General features: G+C 39.6%; 1 protein-coding gene across 1 annotated transcript in view; it reads right to left on the bottom strand.

Moving 5' to 3' along the window:
- ECT2L (epithelial cell transforming 2 like) overlaps positions 1-19356 on the bottom strand; it is a 67603-nt gene extending 48247 nt beyond the window's left edge. Inside the window, exons 1-2 of the mRNA XM_063097215.1 lie at positions 19285-19356; positions 18029-18141 (exon numbers count right to left, since the gene is read on the bottom strand). Coding sequence (XP_062953285.1) covers positions 18029-18141; positions 19285-19350 — 179 coding nt within the window. The 5' untranslated portion in view covers positions 19351-19356. The remainder of the gene's footprint in view (positions 1-18028; positions 18142-19284) is intronic.
- Between the last annotated feature and the right edge of the window lie 275 nt (positions 19357-19631).

Here is a 19631-nt window from a genome sequence, read left to right as displayed (position 1 = left end):
TTTTAGGAAACACACATTGACATGCTTAGGGTTAATGGGCATCATGTTTGCCACCTACTCTCAAATGATTCAAAATGATAAGGGAAAAATGGTAAAAAGTCAACAATTAAAACTGTTAACTATTAAAATGTTAACTAAATGGAGGAATCCAGACGAAAAGTATAAAGAAATTATTTGTACTATTCATACAACTTATCTGTAAGTTAGAAAATATTGGAAAATAAAAAGATTTTTTAAAAAAATGGATAAACTACCTGCTTCTGTTCCAAGGTTTGATGATTGCTGTTATAATTTAATGTTCCTACTCCTCTGGCCTTGTTTTAAGTCACTGCTCTTTCTTGTTTCCTGTCCATGTAGCCTTGTCATATCCTGAGACCAAAAAAAGGGGGGGGGGAGCCTTAAAATGAACTTGTTGGCGTGCCAGTCAGAGGAAAGTGTGTGTCTGTGTGTCTGTGTTTAAGCAGCGGGCAAACAATGGATTTGTGCATGTACTGGCAGCATATAGTATCCACAGACACAAGGGTCACTTGGGAATCTTCTCAGTATTGATGACAAAGCACATGTAATAACTGTAATTTCCTTAAATAGAGGTTAACATTGAAATTGAGTGAGACTGTGACAACCCCAAGAACAGCTAATCCACATGCATTACTGTCCTAATTCCTTACTGTCTGCAGTAGGCTTCAGAGTCATTTTGTTAGCCTTTGAGATAAAATTTACTCTCATTTACTTTGGAATTATAAAACAAATTAATAAGAAGCAAAATAGAAATGTTTCCAGCCTCCTTTTCCAAAAAGGGTCTCAGTATCTCTAGAATTTTTATCTCCACCCCTTCCCACCCCACAGCATATACTGTTGCAGACCAGTGGAGCGAAAGAGAAGAATTAAATACGAGTTCCTTTTAAAAGTAAACTTCAATTATACGTGTTTTATATTTGTTCCTAGTCTACACTGCTATAAGGACACATTCACATCTAATGAATCTTAAGCAAGAAGAAAAAAAATGCTTTAGTCACATAAAAAACATCAATACATGAGCAGCAGAACTAGGGTAGTTTGCAGTGATGACATTGTGGCTCATCCCATTTCAGTTAATGTTGCAAAGTAAGAAATCCGTGAAGAGAAATAACAACATGTACGGAGACATGAACAAAATGTACTTTGCTCATTTACTGTGACAAGGATAATTTCATTTAAATAATTCATGGTTGTGCTTTGCAGCATGCTACTGAATGTACAACGTGTACTTTGCAAACATAACAAAGCTCAGTAATGCGGGACTGGAATCTCATTCTCTGCTCTTAAATTTCTGATAAGAAGTGGAAAGAAGCTGCCAAAATTCTGACGAAAATGGCTGAAGAACAGCTTGAAGAGGCTTGTTGAGGGGCAAGTGGATTTGGCAGAGGTCCCTGTTTTCTAGCTGCCGAGGCAGCACCTCTTAATCTTGCCGGGTGGCTTCTTATACACACTTTAAGGCATGGTGAGGGTCTGTAATGCTGTTCATGCCTCCGTTTCAGTCCCTGGTGCATGTCATAAGGGGGCTTCAAGGAAATGACACAAGGACAAGCGGAGCATGTGCAATTGGAGCCACAGGGATTTGTGCAACTCTTCAGCTGCATGGAAAAGGGGGGCAAGCTGGCAGTTGACAAGTACCAATGGCCGTACCAACGTGCCTTTGGATCCAGCAACTCCTCTTCTGGGGATTTATCCTAAAACAATGATTAAAGATATGTCTAAGAATTTAGCTAAAGAATGTTCATCTAAACGTTGGTTATGATAGCAAAAGCCTGGGGAAACAATCTAAGTGTCTGAGATAAGTTATGATATAGCTATAGTTCCAATAAGCCTCCCTAGAAATCAGTAGACTGAGCTGAAAAGGGAATCTATGCACTACTTTCAAATACCTAGAAGAGCTGGGAAATACAACAATATTATAGTGCATAATCTATTCAAAAGTAATGAAAAAGGAAATCAGCTAGTTACAGAAATTTAAAAAAAAACAAGCCCAAGTTAGGGCAGTGAGTGGGAGACGAAATTGAGATATTCACAGAAGAGCTGCACCCTGTCTTAATGACTCGGGCTGAGCTTTCCTACCAAAACAGTTCAGACCCTCGGGCAGGGAGGGTCAAGGAAGCATGCCTTCCCCTGGGCTGCAGAAGAAAGGAAGACCTGGGGAAATCAGAATAGGTCTGCACCCCACATGGGCACAAGGTCCATATTAAATCTTCCTACAGGTTACAGTCCCCGAGCTACCGTAGAAACATAAATGCCAGTGAGAAAATGAGAAGCCCGTCGGGTTCCAGGAGAGAGACGAAAATGAGAAACCACTCTGTGTGTTCTCATAGCCCAGGGCAGAGACCCTCCCCATGGAAAATAACTCCCAAACTACAACACCATGAGCGAAGGTCAGCAAATGAAGCAAACAAGAGATCGTCCCCTCAAGAATGGGAAGTATTAAAACATCGCAAGAAACTTTAACACAAGCATGTTTAAAACACTCAGGAAAAAAAGATAATGATAGGAGTAAACTTTTTTAAATGTTCATTTGAAAAAAGAAGAAAAAACAGACAATGTAGAAAAATACATAGTTTTTTTTTTTTTTTTTTTTTTGTCGTTTTTTCGTGACCGGCACTCAGCCAGTGAGTGCACTGGTCATTCCTATATAGGATCCGAACCCGCGGCGGGAGCGTCGCCGCGCTCCCAGCGCGGCACTCTACCGAGTGCGCCACGGGCTCGGCCTGAAAAATACATAGTTTTTAAAATTAAGAGAAAACTTTGCTTAAAGCATGGTGTTATAACACTAAGGTCAAGGGTTTGGATCCCTGTACCAGCCAGCTGCCAAAATAAATAAATAAATAAAATTAAGAGAAAACTAAATCGATGAGTTCAGTAATAGACTTGAAACAGAAGAGAACAGTAGAGAATCTTAAGCAAGATCTGGACTGTGGGATATTATAAAGTCATAAAAAATGATGATGAAAGTTAAAGACATTTAACTTGGTATCATGCACTATTGTCTATTATGTGAGCTTCACGGAGCATATGAACTTCCTGAAATTTCAGGCAAATTTTGTACATATGTGTATGAGTGTTTTTTCTGGGGCACAGATTCATAGTTTTTAGTACAGTTTGTATACCTTTTCTCAAAGAGACATATGATCCAAATGTCTTAGGAACTAAATTGTTATGTTCACGTTTGCACTGGTTGTACAGTTCATTGACTCATTCATTAAACCAACATTTATTGGATCCCTTTTTATATTCTGAGATTATAATGAGACAAAAAATAAGAAAAGAAAATGACACAATTCCTGCTTTTACAGAGCCTATAGTCTGGTTAGGAAGATAGCATCAATAAAAAAAAAATCTAACAAATAAATGTCTAATTACAACTACAGTAAATCTTACGAAGACGCCTATGATGCTATGAGCAAATATAATTGAGAGAACCAGCTGCCCAGAGAGGTGTAGGAAGGCTTCCCTGCAGAAGCTGAGTGAGTGGGTTAGAGGCAAGTAGGAGGAGAGGGCTGTGGAGGTAGGAGAGCCTTCTAGGTAGAGGGAACTTCAAGGGCAAAGGCAGCCTGCACTCCTGAGGACCTGGAGGAAGGTGATGTGGCGGAAGCACAAGAGCTATGGAGAAGTGGTAATGGGTAAAGCTGACGGGTGGGCTCGGGCCACATCCCTGCAGGGCCTCGGATGCCATGTTAAGGGCTGCAATGTTTTCAGTTAAAGATGTTAAACAGGGGCATGATGACATAGTCACAGTACAATCTGAGAAAACAACGCTGACTGCACAGTGATGGAAAAGGGAGTCCAGAATGACAAGGAGACCAGTTAGATTGTTGTGGCTGTAGCCCAGGCCAGAAATAATGGTGGCTCGGCCTAAGGCGGTATTGATAGAGAGGTAGAAAGTTGAACAAATTTGAGAGTTATTGGTGATAACTCGATAAGTGATGATTAGTTGACTCCTGGGTTTCTAACCTTGAAACTAGGTGCCTGGTGGTACCATTTACTAAAATAGAGAAAATGAAAACAAATAAAAGATAAGTTTAAAAGAAAAAAATACAAAAAAAAAAAAAAAGATACAATAGAGAAAATGGTCAAGTTTTGCAACAATTGTATATATTTAGACTTGTTGGTTTTGAGGTGTCTTCAAGACAACCAAAAATAAATATCAAGTAAGCAGCTAGATATATGATATGGAGCTCAAAGGAGATGTCTGGGCCAGAGATGAAAATTGTCTGATGACTGATAAGGAAATGTTAAATAAAATAATGAGTATAGATTAAGCGGCCTAGAAAAAGAATATAGAGTGAAAAGAGAAGCAGGGTTAAAACAGTTGACAAATGGAGGATTCAATTGCAAAGAACACAGAAAGGAGAAGACCGAGAGGTAGGAGGCGAGCCAGATGAATGTTACATCATGGAATCCAAAGGAAGGTAATGTTTCAAGAAGCAAGTACTTGATATTACTGGATGTTGTAGAGAGATGAAGCAACATAGGAACTAAAAACAAAAAACGTACTTTGGTTTCAGCCATATGGGCTAATGAGAGAGGGCACCAGTTTAGGATGGTGTGAGCAGTGAGCTGGAACTGAGGATCTGGGGACCATCAGTGCAGATGACTCTAGAGCAGGGGTATGGCCCTTGGACTACATGCATATTTTTCTGCCTCCTGTTTTTGCAAAATTTTATTGGGACACAACCATGTCCATTCACTTACATATCGCCTGTGGCTGCTTTTGCACATTGGTAGAGCTGAGTAGTTGCAACAGAGATATTTACTATCTGGCCCTTTACAGAAAATACTTACTGTCCCCTAGCATGGAGCGATTTGGAGGGAGGGAATGCAAGGGTAGAAGTTACATTTTTCTCAATATACCTTGTTTTCTAGACTTGACTTCTGTCTTTCACATAATTATCAAACGAAACTGGACCTGATAAAAGCAATCTCTAACATTCAAAAGCAAAATTAAACAAACCCAATTGTTATTGAGTTATTTGCATAAGCACACGGATAGGAATAATTTCATTTTAAAATACAGAAATTTGACTGTACATTTTTAAATGTAATACACCTTAACAAAAAGAACTGTAAAAGATATTTTCAACTGATTCCAGTAGTTCTGTTGTGAGTGGTAGTAATGGTTTTGTTATTCTAGGAGTATTGTGCATATATTACTACAGAACAAAGAAAATGAGTAATTATTTTGGTGTCACTGGAAACCGAGATTTCCTATGTGAGAAACAGGAGCTATAGACACAATATAGAAAAGGTCAAGAAAAACTCTGTTGACTTGAATTTGAATTGAGAGCATGGATCTGAACTCATGATGCGTTGTGACTCTTTTTTAAAGTTATTTTCTAGTTCTGTCTACTAAAAATTCCTAGAAACTATAAACAACCCAGATAGTTATGTAAGCACACTAATGGCAATATGTAATACCAAATACCATTTCTCACCAAAAGAAACCAGGGCTCTTTGGAGAAATGTTGGTTCCAAATCTGAGTCAGGGAAAGGAGAAGATGAGGTTGGAATATCTTGTCACACCAGAAAGAAAAGCAACTATTAAAAATTATCAGGATATGTCAAAAGGACCCAAGGCTTATCTTGAAGAGGTTCCACTGGCCAAGGATAGGATGACTTGAACATCAATAAGAAAAAATAACTAAAATGGATTGAAATATATCAAAAATACTTAAATTCATGAGTTCGTAATACTACAAAGAACTCAATGATGAATTTTGGAGAAAGATAGAAAACCAATTTATTGTCTAGGAAATTAGTAAATAAAAATCAACATTTGCCTTTCCTATATGCTCAGGGAAAGCAATTATTTAATTAGGAGAAATTTCTCTTTATAGAAGTACTCCAATTAGTAGATGAAAAAGCAATGACAGAATGTTATGTCAACATTCTGCAACTCCTAATGAAATGATGCACCTACACAAAGACTGTCATTGGCAGCTGCTATAGTTTGGATGCTTATCCCTTCCAACACTCATGTTGAAATGTGATCCCTAGTGTGGTAGTGTTGGGAGGTGTTTGGGTCATGGGGGCAGGTCCCTCATGAATACCGTGACACCCTCCCTCAGGGGTGAGTGAGTTCTCACTCTATTAGTTCCCTAGAGAGCTGGTTGTTAAAAAAAAAAAAAAAAGCCCCCCTCTCTCTAGCTTCTCTCTTGCCATGTGATCTCTTTGTACACACCTGCTCCCCTTCCAATCTCTGCCATGAGTGTAAGCAGCCTGAAGCCTGGGCCAGATGCAGTTGCCCAAACATGGACTTTCCAGCCACCAGAATCATCAGCCAAATAAACCCCTTTTCTTTAAAAATCACCCAGTCTCAGTATTCTGTTATAGCAACACAAAAACTGACTAATACAGCAGCTAAAAGCACAAAGAGAAACAACCAGAAATCATGGGCTGCTTCTGAAGAAAAAGCACAACTCCACCTATGAAATATTCTTATCAAAAAATCAAACCTGAATCTGATTGGGCCCCAAACTATCAATTTTCAGGAAACATAGGAGACAGAAGGGTACAATCAGCAAAATGCACTGTGTGGGTAACTCTATAGGACAAAAGAAGAAAAAAGAAATTAGAATGAGGGAAGGGAAACTACACATTAAAAGAAATTTAGGAGTCACATTAACCAATTGCAATGAGTGAATCTTATTTGGGTCCTGATTTGAACAGAGTACTTTTAAAGGAAGAAGTTATGAGATCAGTGACGAAATACTGACTAGATATTTTATGATAGTAAGGAATTATTTTTATTTTCTTTAGGTTGATAATGGAATTATGATTAGATTTTTTAAAGCAGTCCTTTTTAAAAGATATATACGAGAATATTAATGTATGAAATGACATGATGTCTGGATTTTCCTTCAAAATAATCCAGGGTATCTAACGGGGTGGAACTTTGGGAAAATTGACGAAATAATATGAACAATGAGCTGATCATTGTTAAAAATGGGTGTTGAATATATCAGGGTTCATTTCATTGTTTGTATAGTTTTGATGAAACTTGAAATTTTCCGGGCCGAGCCCGTGGCGCACTCGGGAGAGTGTGGCGCTGGGAGCGCGGACGCTCCCGCCGCGGGTTCGGATCCTATATGGGAATGGCCGGTGCACTCACTGGCTGAGTGCCGGTCATGAAAAAGACCAAAAAAAACTTGAAATTTCCCAAAATAAAGTTAAAGAAAAAATAATTCATAGTAAACAATCTACTCTCCTGGTGGCTTTCTCCAGTAACTCTCAGTGGCTGGTGTGCATAGGAGAGAAAAGCAGAAGTTGAGTTGATCAAAGACTGAGGTTTTGGAAGATGAATATGCTGAAAAGCTTGAGGAAGGAAGTTGAGAGAATTAGAATGTGAATTACTGAACTGGCGGGCCATGGCCCCTACATGGAGTTATCAGACAAACATGAAGGAAAGGGCTCATTGATAGAAAGCAGAGGAGCCAGTGGACTGGAAGAACTAGGGAGTCAAAGACTGGTCAAGGTGGGGAGAACTGAACAGGTGAACTGGAAGGAGAGGAAATGCTTCACTGAGTGACTTTGGATAAAACGCAATTACTGTGGGAGTCGCTGGCTAAGGCAGGTGGAGAAAAAGTTCATTATGGGTCAGAAGATCAAGTGAGCATCTGGGATGTGAGGCATTTTCCACGTGTTGCATAGAATAATGACTGGGTTTGAGATATAAAGGAAATGAAGAACCATGTGCAAAAGTCTTCAGAGAATGAGAAAACAAATCTGGTTGTGGGTAAAGCAATAAGGAGGGTTATTGAGCCATTAAAAAGAAAAGATTTTTAAATAATTTTGTAATATGATCCATTCTACAAATGCACATAAGCATAATAAATTAGAAGGCTGTATATGGGCAGTGGGATTATTGGTGATTGGTATTTTCCTCTTTTTGCTTATCCACATTTTCTGTTGTCTAGGCAAAGGAGGCCCAAGGCTTTCACAAATGTCATCCCCTCCAGATGAGGCAGTCATCCTCCAAGTCTTTACTTGTCTAACTGCTACTGATCCCTCAGACTCTAGCATAAATGTCACATCCTCAGGGAAGGCTTCCCTGATCCTCTGGACGAGGTGACGTCCCCACTACTTTTCCTTTGTCACTTAGCACCATCATAGCTATTTGTTTGATATCTATCAGGCTGGCCAGGCCTGCCTTGGATTGTGAGAAATAAAGGATAATGCATGCGTGCAGACTTGTCATTGTTATATAATTGCAGTTTCACCTGCTGTGTGTTATACTTAATAATAACCTCTGGCCATGAGACAATGTGGTGCTGGGGGTGGAGCAAGAAATTACAGCTGGAACCAGTTTGATAGGTCCAGGTCCTGTGGCTATTTTGGCATCCATACAGACAGCTATATAAGGTGATGATAGTTGAGTTTTGGGGTGCTATGTCTGGGGTACAGACAGAATATCCCCACCGCCCGCAACAGGCTGACCATTCCTGCCGCCCAAACACACCCCTGTGGGAGGCTGACGGCCACTCACGGACTGTCACTCATTCCTGCTTACTGCCTGCCATCTCACATCCTTTGCTGCAACCTGTATCCTTTGCACTTGATGTGTACTACAGTGCAATCTAAGCACTGTTTTTGTGTTTTCATTCCTGTTGACCATCAAATGCAGTCCTTTTTCGGACTTCTTCACTATTTAATGTCTGTCTCCACCGCTGTCTTGTTCGTGGCTCTGTCCCCAGCAGCTGGCATAGTACTTGTGGCTTGGCTGGGGCTAAATAAATGTGTGTAAACTAAAATAAAAAATGGAAAAATGATAAAAATTAAAAAATAGAAAAGAAAATCTCTGCTTGTATTAGTTTCCTCTTGCTGCTGTAACAAATTAGTACAAACCCAGTAGTTTAAAGCAACACAAATTATTTTCTTACAATTCTGGAGGTCAGAAGTCTTGAGTCAGTTTCACTGGACTGCAGTAAAGGTGTTGGCATGACCAGTCCCTTGCCTTTTCCTGCTTCTACTGGCTGCCTGCCTTCCTTGGGTCGTGCATCTTCAAAGCCCCCAGCAGCAGAGAATCTTCACATTTCCCATTCCCTGCACCACTTCCATCATCACATCAGTTTTTCTTCTCAACTCTCTCTTTTTGCCATCTGGCTGGAATGGGAATCCGAACCCTTGACCTTGGTGTTACAACACCATGCTCTAACCTACTGAGCTAACTGACCAGCCCCACCTTTTCTTCTGACTCAGACTCCTCCAGCATCTCTCTTATAAGGACCATTGTGATTACATTGAGCCTACATACATAATTTAGGATAATTTCTCTATCTCAAGATCTTTAACTTAGTTACATCTGCAAAGTCCCTTTGCCACAGAAGGCAACATTCGCCAGTTCCAGGGATTTCAGTATGAACATATTTGGGGGCCATTATTCAGCCTCTCACACTGCTCTCACCTCTGAGACATGGGAAATACCCCAAAATATCTACCATGGCACTATTTTGTACTGTTGCATATCCAGTGAAAGGCATGGACATTCCCCTTTTTCTATTTTAGGACAAGTTTTATCCTACTGGAACATAAACTACAATGGGCAGGAATTTTTACACTCCGTTCCCTGTGGAATCCCATGCACCCAGAACTGTGCTTGGCCCGTGATAGGTGCTCAGTCAATATTTGTTGAATGATAACTGAATAAACTTTAGCTCTTGCCATTCCTCATTTACTTACTCTTCTTCAAGTAAAATAACCTGAATTTCTACTTGGTGGTCCACGTGGTTGTAAAGAAGCAAACTCGATCCCTGACTCTAAAAAGGCTAAGTCAATTCATGTGGGTCAGTCTCCTGGCCACAGCAATTAGTCAGAAGCAGGTATGGATCTAAACTAGTTCAATCAGAAAGAAAACCAAACAAAAAAACTCCTTTTTCTTCTGGACAAAAACTGAGGAAAAGTAAGAATGAAGCCATGAGTACAGAAGGCAGATCAGAGGGACAGAGAGAAGCAAGTCCTTGGTTTTATTACTGAACCACTGGAACAAGCTTCAACTGCAGCCAGGCTGACCCCTGGGTTTTTCAATTATGTGAGAGTAAACTATTTCCTTTATTACTGGTGTCAAGTTTACAGCTACCTACAATGAAACACCTCCTAAAACCACTAAGTAGCATCACAAGTGTAAGATGAAAAAGGCACCTACAGAAGCTGAACAAACCCATTTTGTTTTACTGCATTGAGAATAGAAGGGACGCAACAGCTCACATAGTCTGTGTTCCTGCCTCCCAGGAGGAGTGGAATCAAGAGGTGGAAGAAGCCTTGAGGCCTTCAAGTCACTCACACCTGTTCTTACACTGGGCTGTATACCAAATCACTCGGGGAGCCTGGTGGAAACAGCTTCCTCCACCCATCCCATTGTGTTGAGCCAAGATCTCAATGGGTGGGGCTCGTCATCTGTTTTACAAGCTCCGGGTGATTCTGATGGGCCATCCCTTCTCAACATCTGTGAACTTGACTTCACATTGGTAGAAGAGACAGCATAACAGATCCTGATGCTGCTGCTGAAATCAAGTACAAAGCACTCAATATATGCATGACGGTCTTAGGGGTATGTATAGCTCCTTTTTGAATCACTCTATAGAAGACCCAAATTAATTAAATACTTAGACTATGCACAAGGGTCTGAAGGGCTCTCTCCTATATGTAAAGGGCATCTACTTCACTGCTAAACAATTTTTTTTCCTTTCTGGTTCTCAGCTAGATTTTGGAGAGTTGAGATGACCTGAGAAGTGACTACTAGATAAATGGACTATTGTGGACCATTTAAAAACCATTTATCTTCCCTTTGCTTTTCTTAAACAAGAAGAAATATCAGGGCAGCTTCAGGGTTAGTGAATTCAAGAACTCAGTGATGTCATCAAGGGCCAAGGCTATTCCATAGTTTGACTCTGCCACCCTCAACAGTTTGCTTTGGTCCCCAGGCTTGTCTCCTGAGATGGCTCCCAAATGACTAACTGCTTGAAGCAACAATTCTCACATAACAGAGACCACAAACAAGAAGGCCAGAAGAGGCCATGTTCCTTCCTCAAGTCCCTTTTTAAGTTCCTTTAAGAGTGAAGAAAATTCTACCAAAAGCTTTCCAGCAGCCACTCTCTTGTGTCTTTTGGGGCAGAATTAATATCTTCATGCCCTTTCCTAAGCCAGATGCCATCAGAGCGAATGCAGTGATCATGATTAATTCAGTCCAACCCTGACTCATCTCTTGAGGGAGAGGTGACCAGTGACCCCTGAAGCATGTAATACATTGGAGGGAAAACAGAACTTCTGCCAGGAAGGAGAATAATACAGAATGGCTTGGGCGGGCAGGTAATCAACAGTGTCTAACCCCCAAGCAGGAACTGAAAAAAAGCAAAAGGAAAGATCTATCCTGCCTCCTAAGCCTCTGATCTATCGGCCTTTTTCCCTGCCCCTTTCTTTTAGAGCCCTTGTTGATCTCAGCCCTTACTCCCTGTTACACTTGAGATACCACTTGGGGTATTTCTTAAATGGATAAAAGTGGTTTTAATATCTTGTAGTGAAACTTGTACTCATTTTTTCTTTATATTTAGCATTTTCTTAGCCATTATCATCCATTTTCTTTTCCAGATTAGCTTTAGAATCAGTTTTGCAAGGTCCATAAGAAAATCTTATTTGGGGATTTGTTCCAGGACTGAATTGTACTTAAAGATTAATCTGGAGAGAATTCATATCCTTAAACATGGTATGTCTATCTATATCTATTTATTCAGTTTTGTTTGCTGTTGTTTTCTTTACTATTCTTTAAAACAAATTATGATTTTCTTCATATGGGTCTTGCAATTATCTTTTTTAGTTTTATGCAACACTCATAGAGAAGCATAGTGGAAAAAAGAGAAAGACAGAGCCCTGGTGACATTGGTTAAATTTAAGGCTCTAGCCTGGCCTGAAGCAAGACAAATCTTAAGCCAATGAATTCCCATTTCTTCTTAAGCTGGTTTGAGTTCCATTTCTGTTATTTGCACTTGAAAGCATTCTAACCATGACATCGAAAGGAAACTTAGAGAGGGTAGGAAGAAAGAGGACACACATTCATTGAATGCTTATTGTGCACGAAGTGTGTGCTACTTCTGCTTCTAAGACTTGCTGAGCCCACTTGGGTCTCATGGGCAACCACTTCCACTCTTATTCTGCTATAACTCTCCTGGACATTTCTTAAAGAGAGTCTTTATACAGAATAAAAGCAAATGGTCTCTTAAAACTTTGTCTCTATTTTCTAATAAATTATCTGTGAATCGGACACTTCCTACTCAAAGAGCAAAACAACACTTGTAGATCTGGAAGCTAATATCATATACTTCGTAAATGGGCAGGAGCATTATCAGGGATGCTGCATTTGGGAAATTGTGCAATAAAAGACTTTAAGAGGTGCCATTTACATGTGTCACAATGTGAAATAGCACCCCCTGGAGTTGTGCGACATGACACACTTGGGTATTATTACTATGCATAATTTTGGAATTGCTTTACAGAGGCCTTGAATTAATTAAATAATTAAAAAGTCTTGAATGAAGGAAAGTATTAGCAATCATATATTCTAAAACTCATAATAGCTTGAAAAATTTCTTCCTCTTAGAGAACTACCAAATGAAATTTTCTTTTCTGATTATCCTTTTGTTATTGTTGTAATTGGAAATGTTTTAGATAGCTTCACTCATTCAACAAGCATTTATTGAGTGGCTATTGTGCCTGGTGTTGCTCTCTAAGTGCTAGAGACAGAAAGAGGCATTAAAGTCCTCGTCCTCGTGGAGCTTACATTCTAATGCTGTAGGTACTGCGTATAACATAATGTCATGTGGTGATAAGAGCAATAAAGAGAAGTTAAACATTATAAAGGGGTAGGAGCACCACTAACTCACAAAATGGGAAGTGAGAACTTCAAGTGCATGGACTTTGCCTAATGCAGGCCAGTGACCTTCCTCTGTCACTGTCCACCCCCCATACAATCAAACAGCTTTGGGTTTTTTGGTTTCTCCTTTCATTTTAAACTTAAGAATTTTCTTTTTTAGCTTCATTCATCCCTAAACACCATCCCAAAACAAATGTGACTATTTAATATGGTGCCCATAACCAATCAGCCCATCTGGAAGGATTAGTACATGTCCAGAATGCTGAGCTGAGGGAGAGGAAGAGTCAGAATGACCCAAATTTCCAGATTTGCTTTGGATATTTAGAAAATAGTAATTTTAGATACAAGGATAAAGTTTATCTTTGAATACTCCTTTCTCATCTCTGACAAAGGTTCTCTGCTTCACCAAACTTTAGTCAGGCTCCAGAACCTTCTTATAGGCCCATATGTGCACTTCTTTGTAAAATCCAGTTTTAACAAAGAACCTGCTAAGCCAGTTTAGCAAGAAACCCCACCCTCGCTATCTGACTCTCGATATCTAATCAGATTCCTCATCCTCTGTCACCCCCCAAGTGAGGCCTGATCACCCCAGCCTATCTCCAGCAAGAATCCTGCTTAGGTTGGTGTTGCTAGAATGTCCTTTACTACTGATATTTCCTTAGTAATTTTCAGTGGAATCACTGACCCCCACCCAGCTCCTTGGCTACCAGTTCTCACTTGCCCATGCAGTATTCAGAGGTGAGCCCAATTTCTCTCCCCCACTGCAAATCCCATTGCAGTGGTCCCTATACCTATGGTGATGGTCCTAAGTAAAGTCTTCCTTACCATGCTTTAACTAGTATCATTGAATGATTTCTTCTGAATGGACATGTTCTTTATTCAAAATTAACCTAGAAGTATGTTCTCTGAAAAACTACACACCAGATTTCCTCACAGATCACAACTGAGACAGATGTCCTCATCTGAGCCCTCCCAGGGACTGCTTAAGAGTAGGTGAGTGTACTGAAATGGGAGTGGGGGGTGTTCTCTGTTAAATATACATTGGTTGGTACATGTTTCTGCCCTCCCACCCCATTTCTAGTCTGCTCTGATGAAGGCAAGTAACAAGAGCTAATCCCTCATGGGCTCTTCATGATCTCCCTCTCCCCCAACACACACACACACACACACACACACACACACACACACACACACACACCACGGACAATCTATTCTTCTCTTAAGATCGCAGTTGCACACACACACACACACACACACACACACACACCACGGACAATCTATTCTTCTCTTAAGATTGCAGTTGCATGAATGTTGCTGCACCCACCCAGGAAAACACAAGTTTGAGCAGCTCCAGCCCTAGATGAAAGTCCTTTGTACAAGGCATTACCCAGCAGCTCAGCAGAAGCAGTTTAAAACCGGTCCCACCGGTGTGGCAGGGAGACTGATTCAAACTCCTCCTAGGTCTCTCCAAGTGTGACAGACACAAATAGCCCAGTTTCCTTTAAGGAGTCACAGGAAAGGTCAACCTAGTCAAGTGAGAAAACACTACTGGAAACCATTAGACATGTTGGCATATAAGAATAACATATTGGGGGTAATGCCATGATAGACATATGTAAAAATTGCTAGGCATGAAAGAGGAGCAGTAATGGCTTCTCAGGAGAGGTAACATTCAAGTTGAGGTGAGGAGAATTTGCCAGAAGGATGGTTTAAGAAGCTGAACCTTTGGAAAATGTTTTAAATATCATAAAATTCCATTTAAGAAATCATCTTAAAACTCAATAAAATGGAATATTTATTAAGACAGAAAAAAATCCTATATATTGAAATATGTCATAGAAATTAAGAAGAAATATTTAAAGAAAATTGTGATGACATATTTCCCACCAATATTACCCTGTTTATAACTGTAACTATCTGAACTAAAACAAAATTATTCAGAAATTATAAAATAAAACATCTAAAACAATGGCCTCTCTGCCTTGACAAAAAAAAAGGTATTACACAAATATAGCCTAACTTACATATAAAGATTTTGGGATTCAAATAATACTCATTTCTCTCATTTATTAACAAGCCTATTCACAGTTATGGGGGAAGAGAGACTACAAGAACAAATATAATTCAAAACTCAGCAATTCCACTCCTTGATATATATCTAAGAGAAATGAAAACATCCACATACAAAGAACTGGACACAGATGTTTATAGCAGTATTATTTACAACAGCCAAAATGTAGAAACAGCCCACATGGCCATTGACCGATGAATGAATAAATAAAATATGGCACAGCCATATAATGGAATATTGTTTGCAATAAAAAGTAAAGAAGTACTGACCCATGCTATAAAATGAATGAACCTTGAGAACATTATAAGATATGAAAGAAGCCAGTTTCAAAGGATCACCTATTGCATGATTCCATTTATAGGAAAAGTACAGAATTGGCACATTTATTCAGACAGAAAGTAGATGACTGTTTGCCCAGATCTAGGGGGGGCTGGAGATGGGGAGTGACTGCTAATGGGTAAGGGGTTTCTTTCTGGGGTGATGGCAGTGTTCTAAACTTAGACTGTAGTGATGGTCACACAACTCTATGAATGTATTAAACCCATTGAATTGTACCTGAAATGGGTGAAATTTACAGTATATGAATTATATCTCAATAAACATGTGTAAATGAAAGTTGGTTGCATGAACTTTAATCTTTTTTTTTTTTTGGTAAGGGGATCACAACCCTCAGCACGGTGTGGTCAGCACCACACTCAGCCAGTGAGTGCACTGGCCATCCCCATATAGGACCTGAACCTGCAGCCTCAGCGCTACCAGCACTGCACTCTCCTGAGTGAGACACAGGGCCGGCCCATGAACTTTAATCTTTTAAAAAATGAGCTGGGCTTTTAGATTTAATGAAAATTGAGCTTAACTCAAACTGAGAAGGAAGAAGTGTGAGAAAGACTTAATGCAGACTTTGGGGAATGAATGATGTTCAACAACAGAAACTACCACTACAAACTATAGATGGTTCAGGAGACCAACTCTCGTAACCAGAAACTCACATAGAATGTCACCTGAAATCAGCAGCCCAGAACATGTAATAACAGCTTCATGGAACTATGAAATACATACTGCTTTCTGCAGAAATGCAGCTGCTATCAAACAAAGTGAAGTAGTTTCACTAAACAGTTTAGTTCCACATTCTTGTCTAATAGAAAGAAGAATTAGCTGGCTGGTTAGCTCAGTTGTTTAGAGCATTGGTGCTCATAACACCAAGGTCCAGGGTTCAATCCCTGTACCAGCTATCCACCAAAAAAAGAAACAAACAAACAAACGGACCAAAAGAAAGGAAAGAAGAATTAAAGTACCAGACAAAGGAAGCAGTTTTCAGTGACAAAGTATCAGGCCTAATGTTAATCTGTTTCAAAATATACAAGATCTCTAATGACCTCCAGTGGTTACAACTAAAATTGCTTGGTTTATGATACGGGAGACGAGACTATGCTGCACCACAGAGCAATTATGGATATGGGATTTGGTCTATTGTTTTCTTGTTGTGAAAGCTGCAGAGTTGGAGTAAGGAAACATGGCCAACGACTGCCATAAAATGTCCCTTTCCCCTGATTTTTAAACATTGACAGAAGAGCCTATTTTTCTGTGGCCTGTCTTTGCAGCCTGTTTTAATAGAGTCAGGAAGAGGTCTCTCTCTCCTGCCAGTGACTCCCTCAGAGTCAGTTAATAATTTGCTTTGGGCCCATGGAAGCAGAAATCAACGGCCAGTGCAGGAGAGAAGAAATGGCTGAACAAAAGAGATGGGCAGAAAAAAATGTAAGCAAGAGTGGGAGGCAGTTATTGCAAGCTAACATATGCCAATTTAGTCACACACAACTTTCAGATACTTTTTGGTAGCTACGTAAAAAATCTGAAGGTTAGGCTCTCCCACAACCTTGCCACTAGGGCATAGCAAAGGTGACCAACACCAAATGCTGCCATACCTAGAGTTTCACTAAATAAACATTAGTCAATAAGTCCAAACTACTTAATACTTAATACCATTTCCTCTTTAAGTCTGATGAAGTCCCAGCTCTCTGTCCTCTGGGTGCGAGGTTCATTCAATTGAGATAGGACAATATTGCAGAAATAGCAGTTTATTATTACACTTGTTTTTGGCCTCAGGCTACCAGAAATCTCTCTGACTGACACAAGGCCGTTAATTTGGGATGGAAGCATGGGTAACCACCGATACAGGCACCTGCTGCCTGCCTGGCTGGATTCTTCAATCAGGCATGCTGGAGGGTTCTCTGGAAGATTTTGGTCAGTCCACACATCTTGAATACCTTTAATTTCACCAGAGTCTGTTTCTAACATTCACCCAGCTAGCTGACAAGCCACTGGTTGCTCTGATAATATATAATGTCTGATATTTGCTATGTTAACTATCAAAGTATCTGATAATAACTGAGGTATTGTGACCTTTGCAATGTAGAGCTAGCTGACCACCCCTAGGGTCCTTATCAGAACAGTAGCTGCCCCTGGGTGTAATTTCAACTAACAAATGTCATTCTGTCTATGCGGAAGTATTTTAAAGTAAATTACAGACAGAACAGGAGGGAAAGGGAAAAATAAGAACACAGACCTATTGGCAGTCATTGACCACTGCTATACAAGTCTTGCCCAAATTCCTAAATCCTGCTACTGTTATCATTTCTCATGTATTGTTCAGATCCATCTATTCATTTAACAATTATTTGTGGAGTGACTACCTCTGCAACAGATATCCATTTGGAATATATTGTCTGTCTGATAGTTCCAAGGAGAATTTAACATATTAGGAGAATGTTAAAAACTCACTGGCTGAAGCCATTGACAAGTTTTTGCAAAAACAAAAGTCCCACAATGGTATGAAGGTGTTAATGCTTCCCAAGACTCCATTTCAGCCTGTAGGAGAAAACAGGCCTAGAAAACCCTGAAATTAAAATTGCTTTACAAACTCTGTTATAAACTCTAAAATATCAATTACTTTACTTTTTTTCCGGGGGGGGGGGGGAAGAAAAAGAAATCCTTAAAGATTATATAGATATTTTACTATATTTTATTTTCTTTAAGAACCAATAATAATTATATCACTAGGCTACATTTACCTTAATTGTGATTTAGTGCATCGTGAAAAAATCGTGAATAAAAATTCTTGACGTTGCTTGTTAGTCCACAGGTCAAACCAATGACTTATAAGAGCAACTCTTTCCTGAAAGAGCTATAAGGGGAAAAATGACATTTTGCTGTACAATTCAATATGTTCTTAGTTGCTAAGCAATCCTCAGACAATCTACCAGCAACCACACAGCTAATATTTGCATAGCACATTATAATTCACAAAAGTGCTTTCATATATGTAGTACAAGGTCTCTGCTTTCAGCTTAAACTGTTTTTATCCAGGGATGCAGACCAGCCTAGGCTTGTTGGGTGGGCTGGTGGGAAAGGCTGGCAGAGATATAATTACAGAGGAGCCCAAGGAAGGCCTTTGGAAAACAAAGATGTAATGATTCCTGGTTCTTGTTTCTACTTAGGCTAATGTGGCTGAGGGACACAGATTCCATACACTTCATCTTGAAAACACATATAGGTTACACTCATTTAATTGTGAAAACAGAACCATTTGAAGTAGGTATGATTTTACTCACCCACAGCCCTGGATCTTCACGACCACCCACCAAACAGAAAGTTAATAAATATTGCTAAATAGTCATTGTTAGTTGTGTTTCCAGGGAAGACACACACCAAGGACCAGCATCTCCAAAACCTGGGTTTAGATCCAGTGTTGCTCAGATAGACATATAGAGATTTACTGTCTTTAGCCCTGTCTTTAACACTCAAGTACCAGCCCTGTCCTTCCCTTGTGAACAAGGCTGAACCCATGAGAGGTCTGAGGACCCAATTTGCCTTCTCCATTAAGGAACAGCAGAGCTGTCCTAAGCCATTCAATGACTACTTCCTGCAATGCTTTAAAAGGAAGTGGGCAACCCCAGGACACATGAAACCATACACTTGGGAAAAGAGAATTAAAGAAACACACACAGAAGCATATATGAACCTTCCTCTCTTTCCTCCCCTCAAAGAGCAATCTGTGTATGTCCTGGAGGTCTCTTTTTTTGTCCCTGGAGGTACAGAGTGAAGGGAAAACAGATCTGTCACTACTATAATATTGGAAATAGAGACTGGGGTGAGAAGAGACTATCTTTGGAACAGACAAAGCTAGGTTTATTTTTGTTTAAACTGACAGAAAAACTAAATTCTTTAGAGGATTTTTCTTTTACAACATGGCAACATAAGACTGAATCTATCACAGTAAAATTAACCTTACAATTAAACTTGTTTTATTCTAGAGTATGTAACTCACCTGCCTATTTAATGACTTGTTGCTAAAAGGTGTCCAGGCACTGAACCTTGTGTGGAAGCTCTCCATTTCCAGGGTTTTCCGGGAAGAATCTCCAGCTGACATCTCAGCAAATTATTTTCTTCCACTTCTAGGAAATACAGGTTCATCTCAATGGATGTATAATTAAGATCACCTAGAAACATGTTAATGTTGTCCTTAAAGGAATTACAGAATTGCAGTAATTCATTAATATATATGTATAATATATGGACATATAAAGAATTACAACAATGTGTGTGTGTGTGTGTGTGTGTGTGTGTGTGTGTGTGTGTACTGTATATATGATGAGCCATACAAATATACACAAG

Source organism: Cynocephalus volans, chromosome 5 (assembly GCF_027409185.1).
Source record: "Cynocephalus volans isolate mCynVol1 chromosome 5, mCynVol1.pri, whole genome shotgun sequence".
Lineage (NCBI taxonomy): Eukaryota > Metazoa > Chordata > Mammalia > Dermoptera > Cynocephalidae > Cynocephalus > Cynocephalus volans.
The sequence above is the reverse complement of the archived record's forward strand: the minus strand, read 5'-3'. Positions and strand labels throughout refer to the sequence as shown.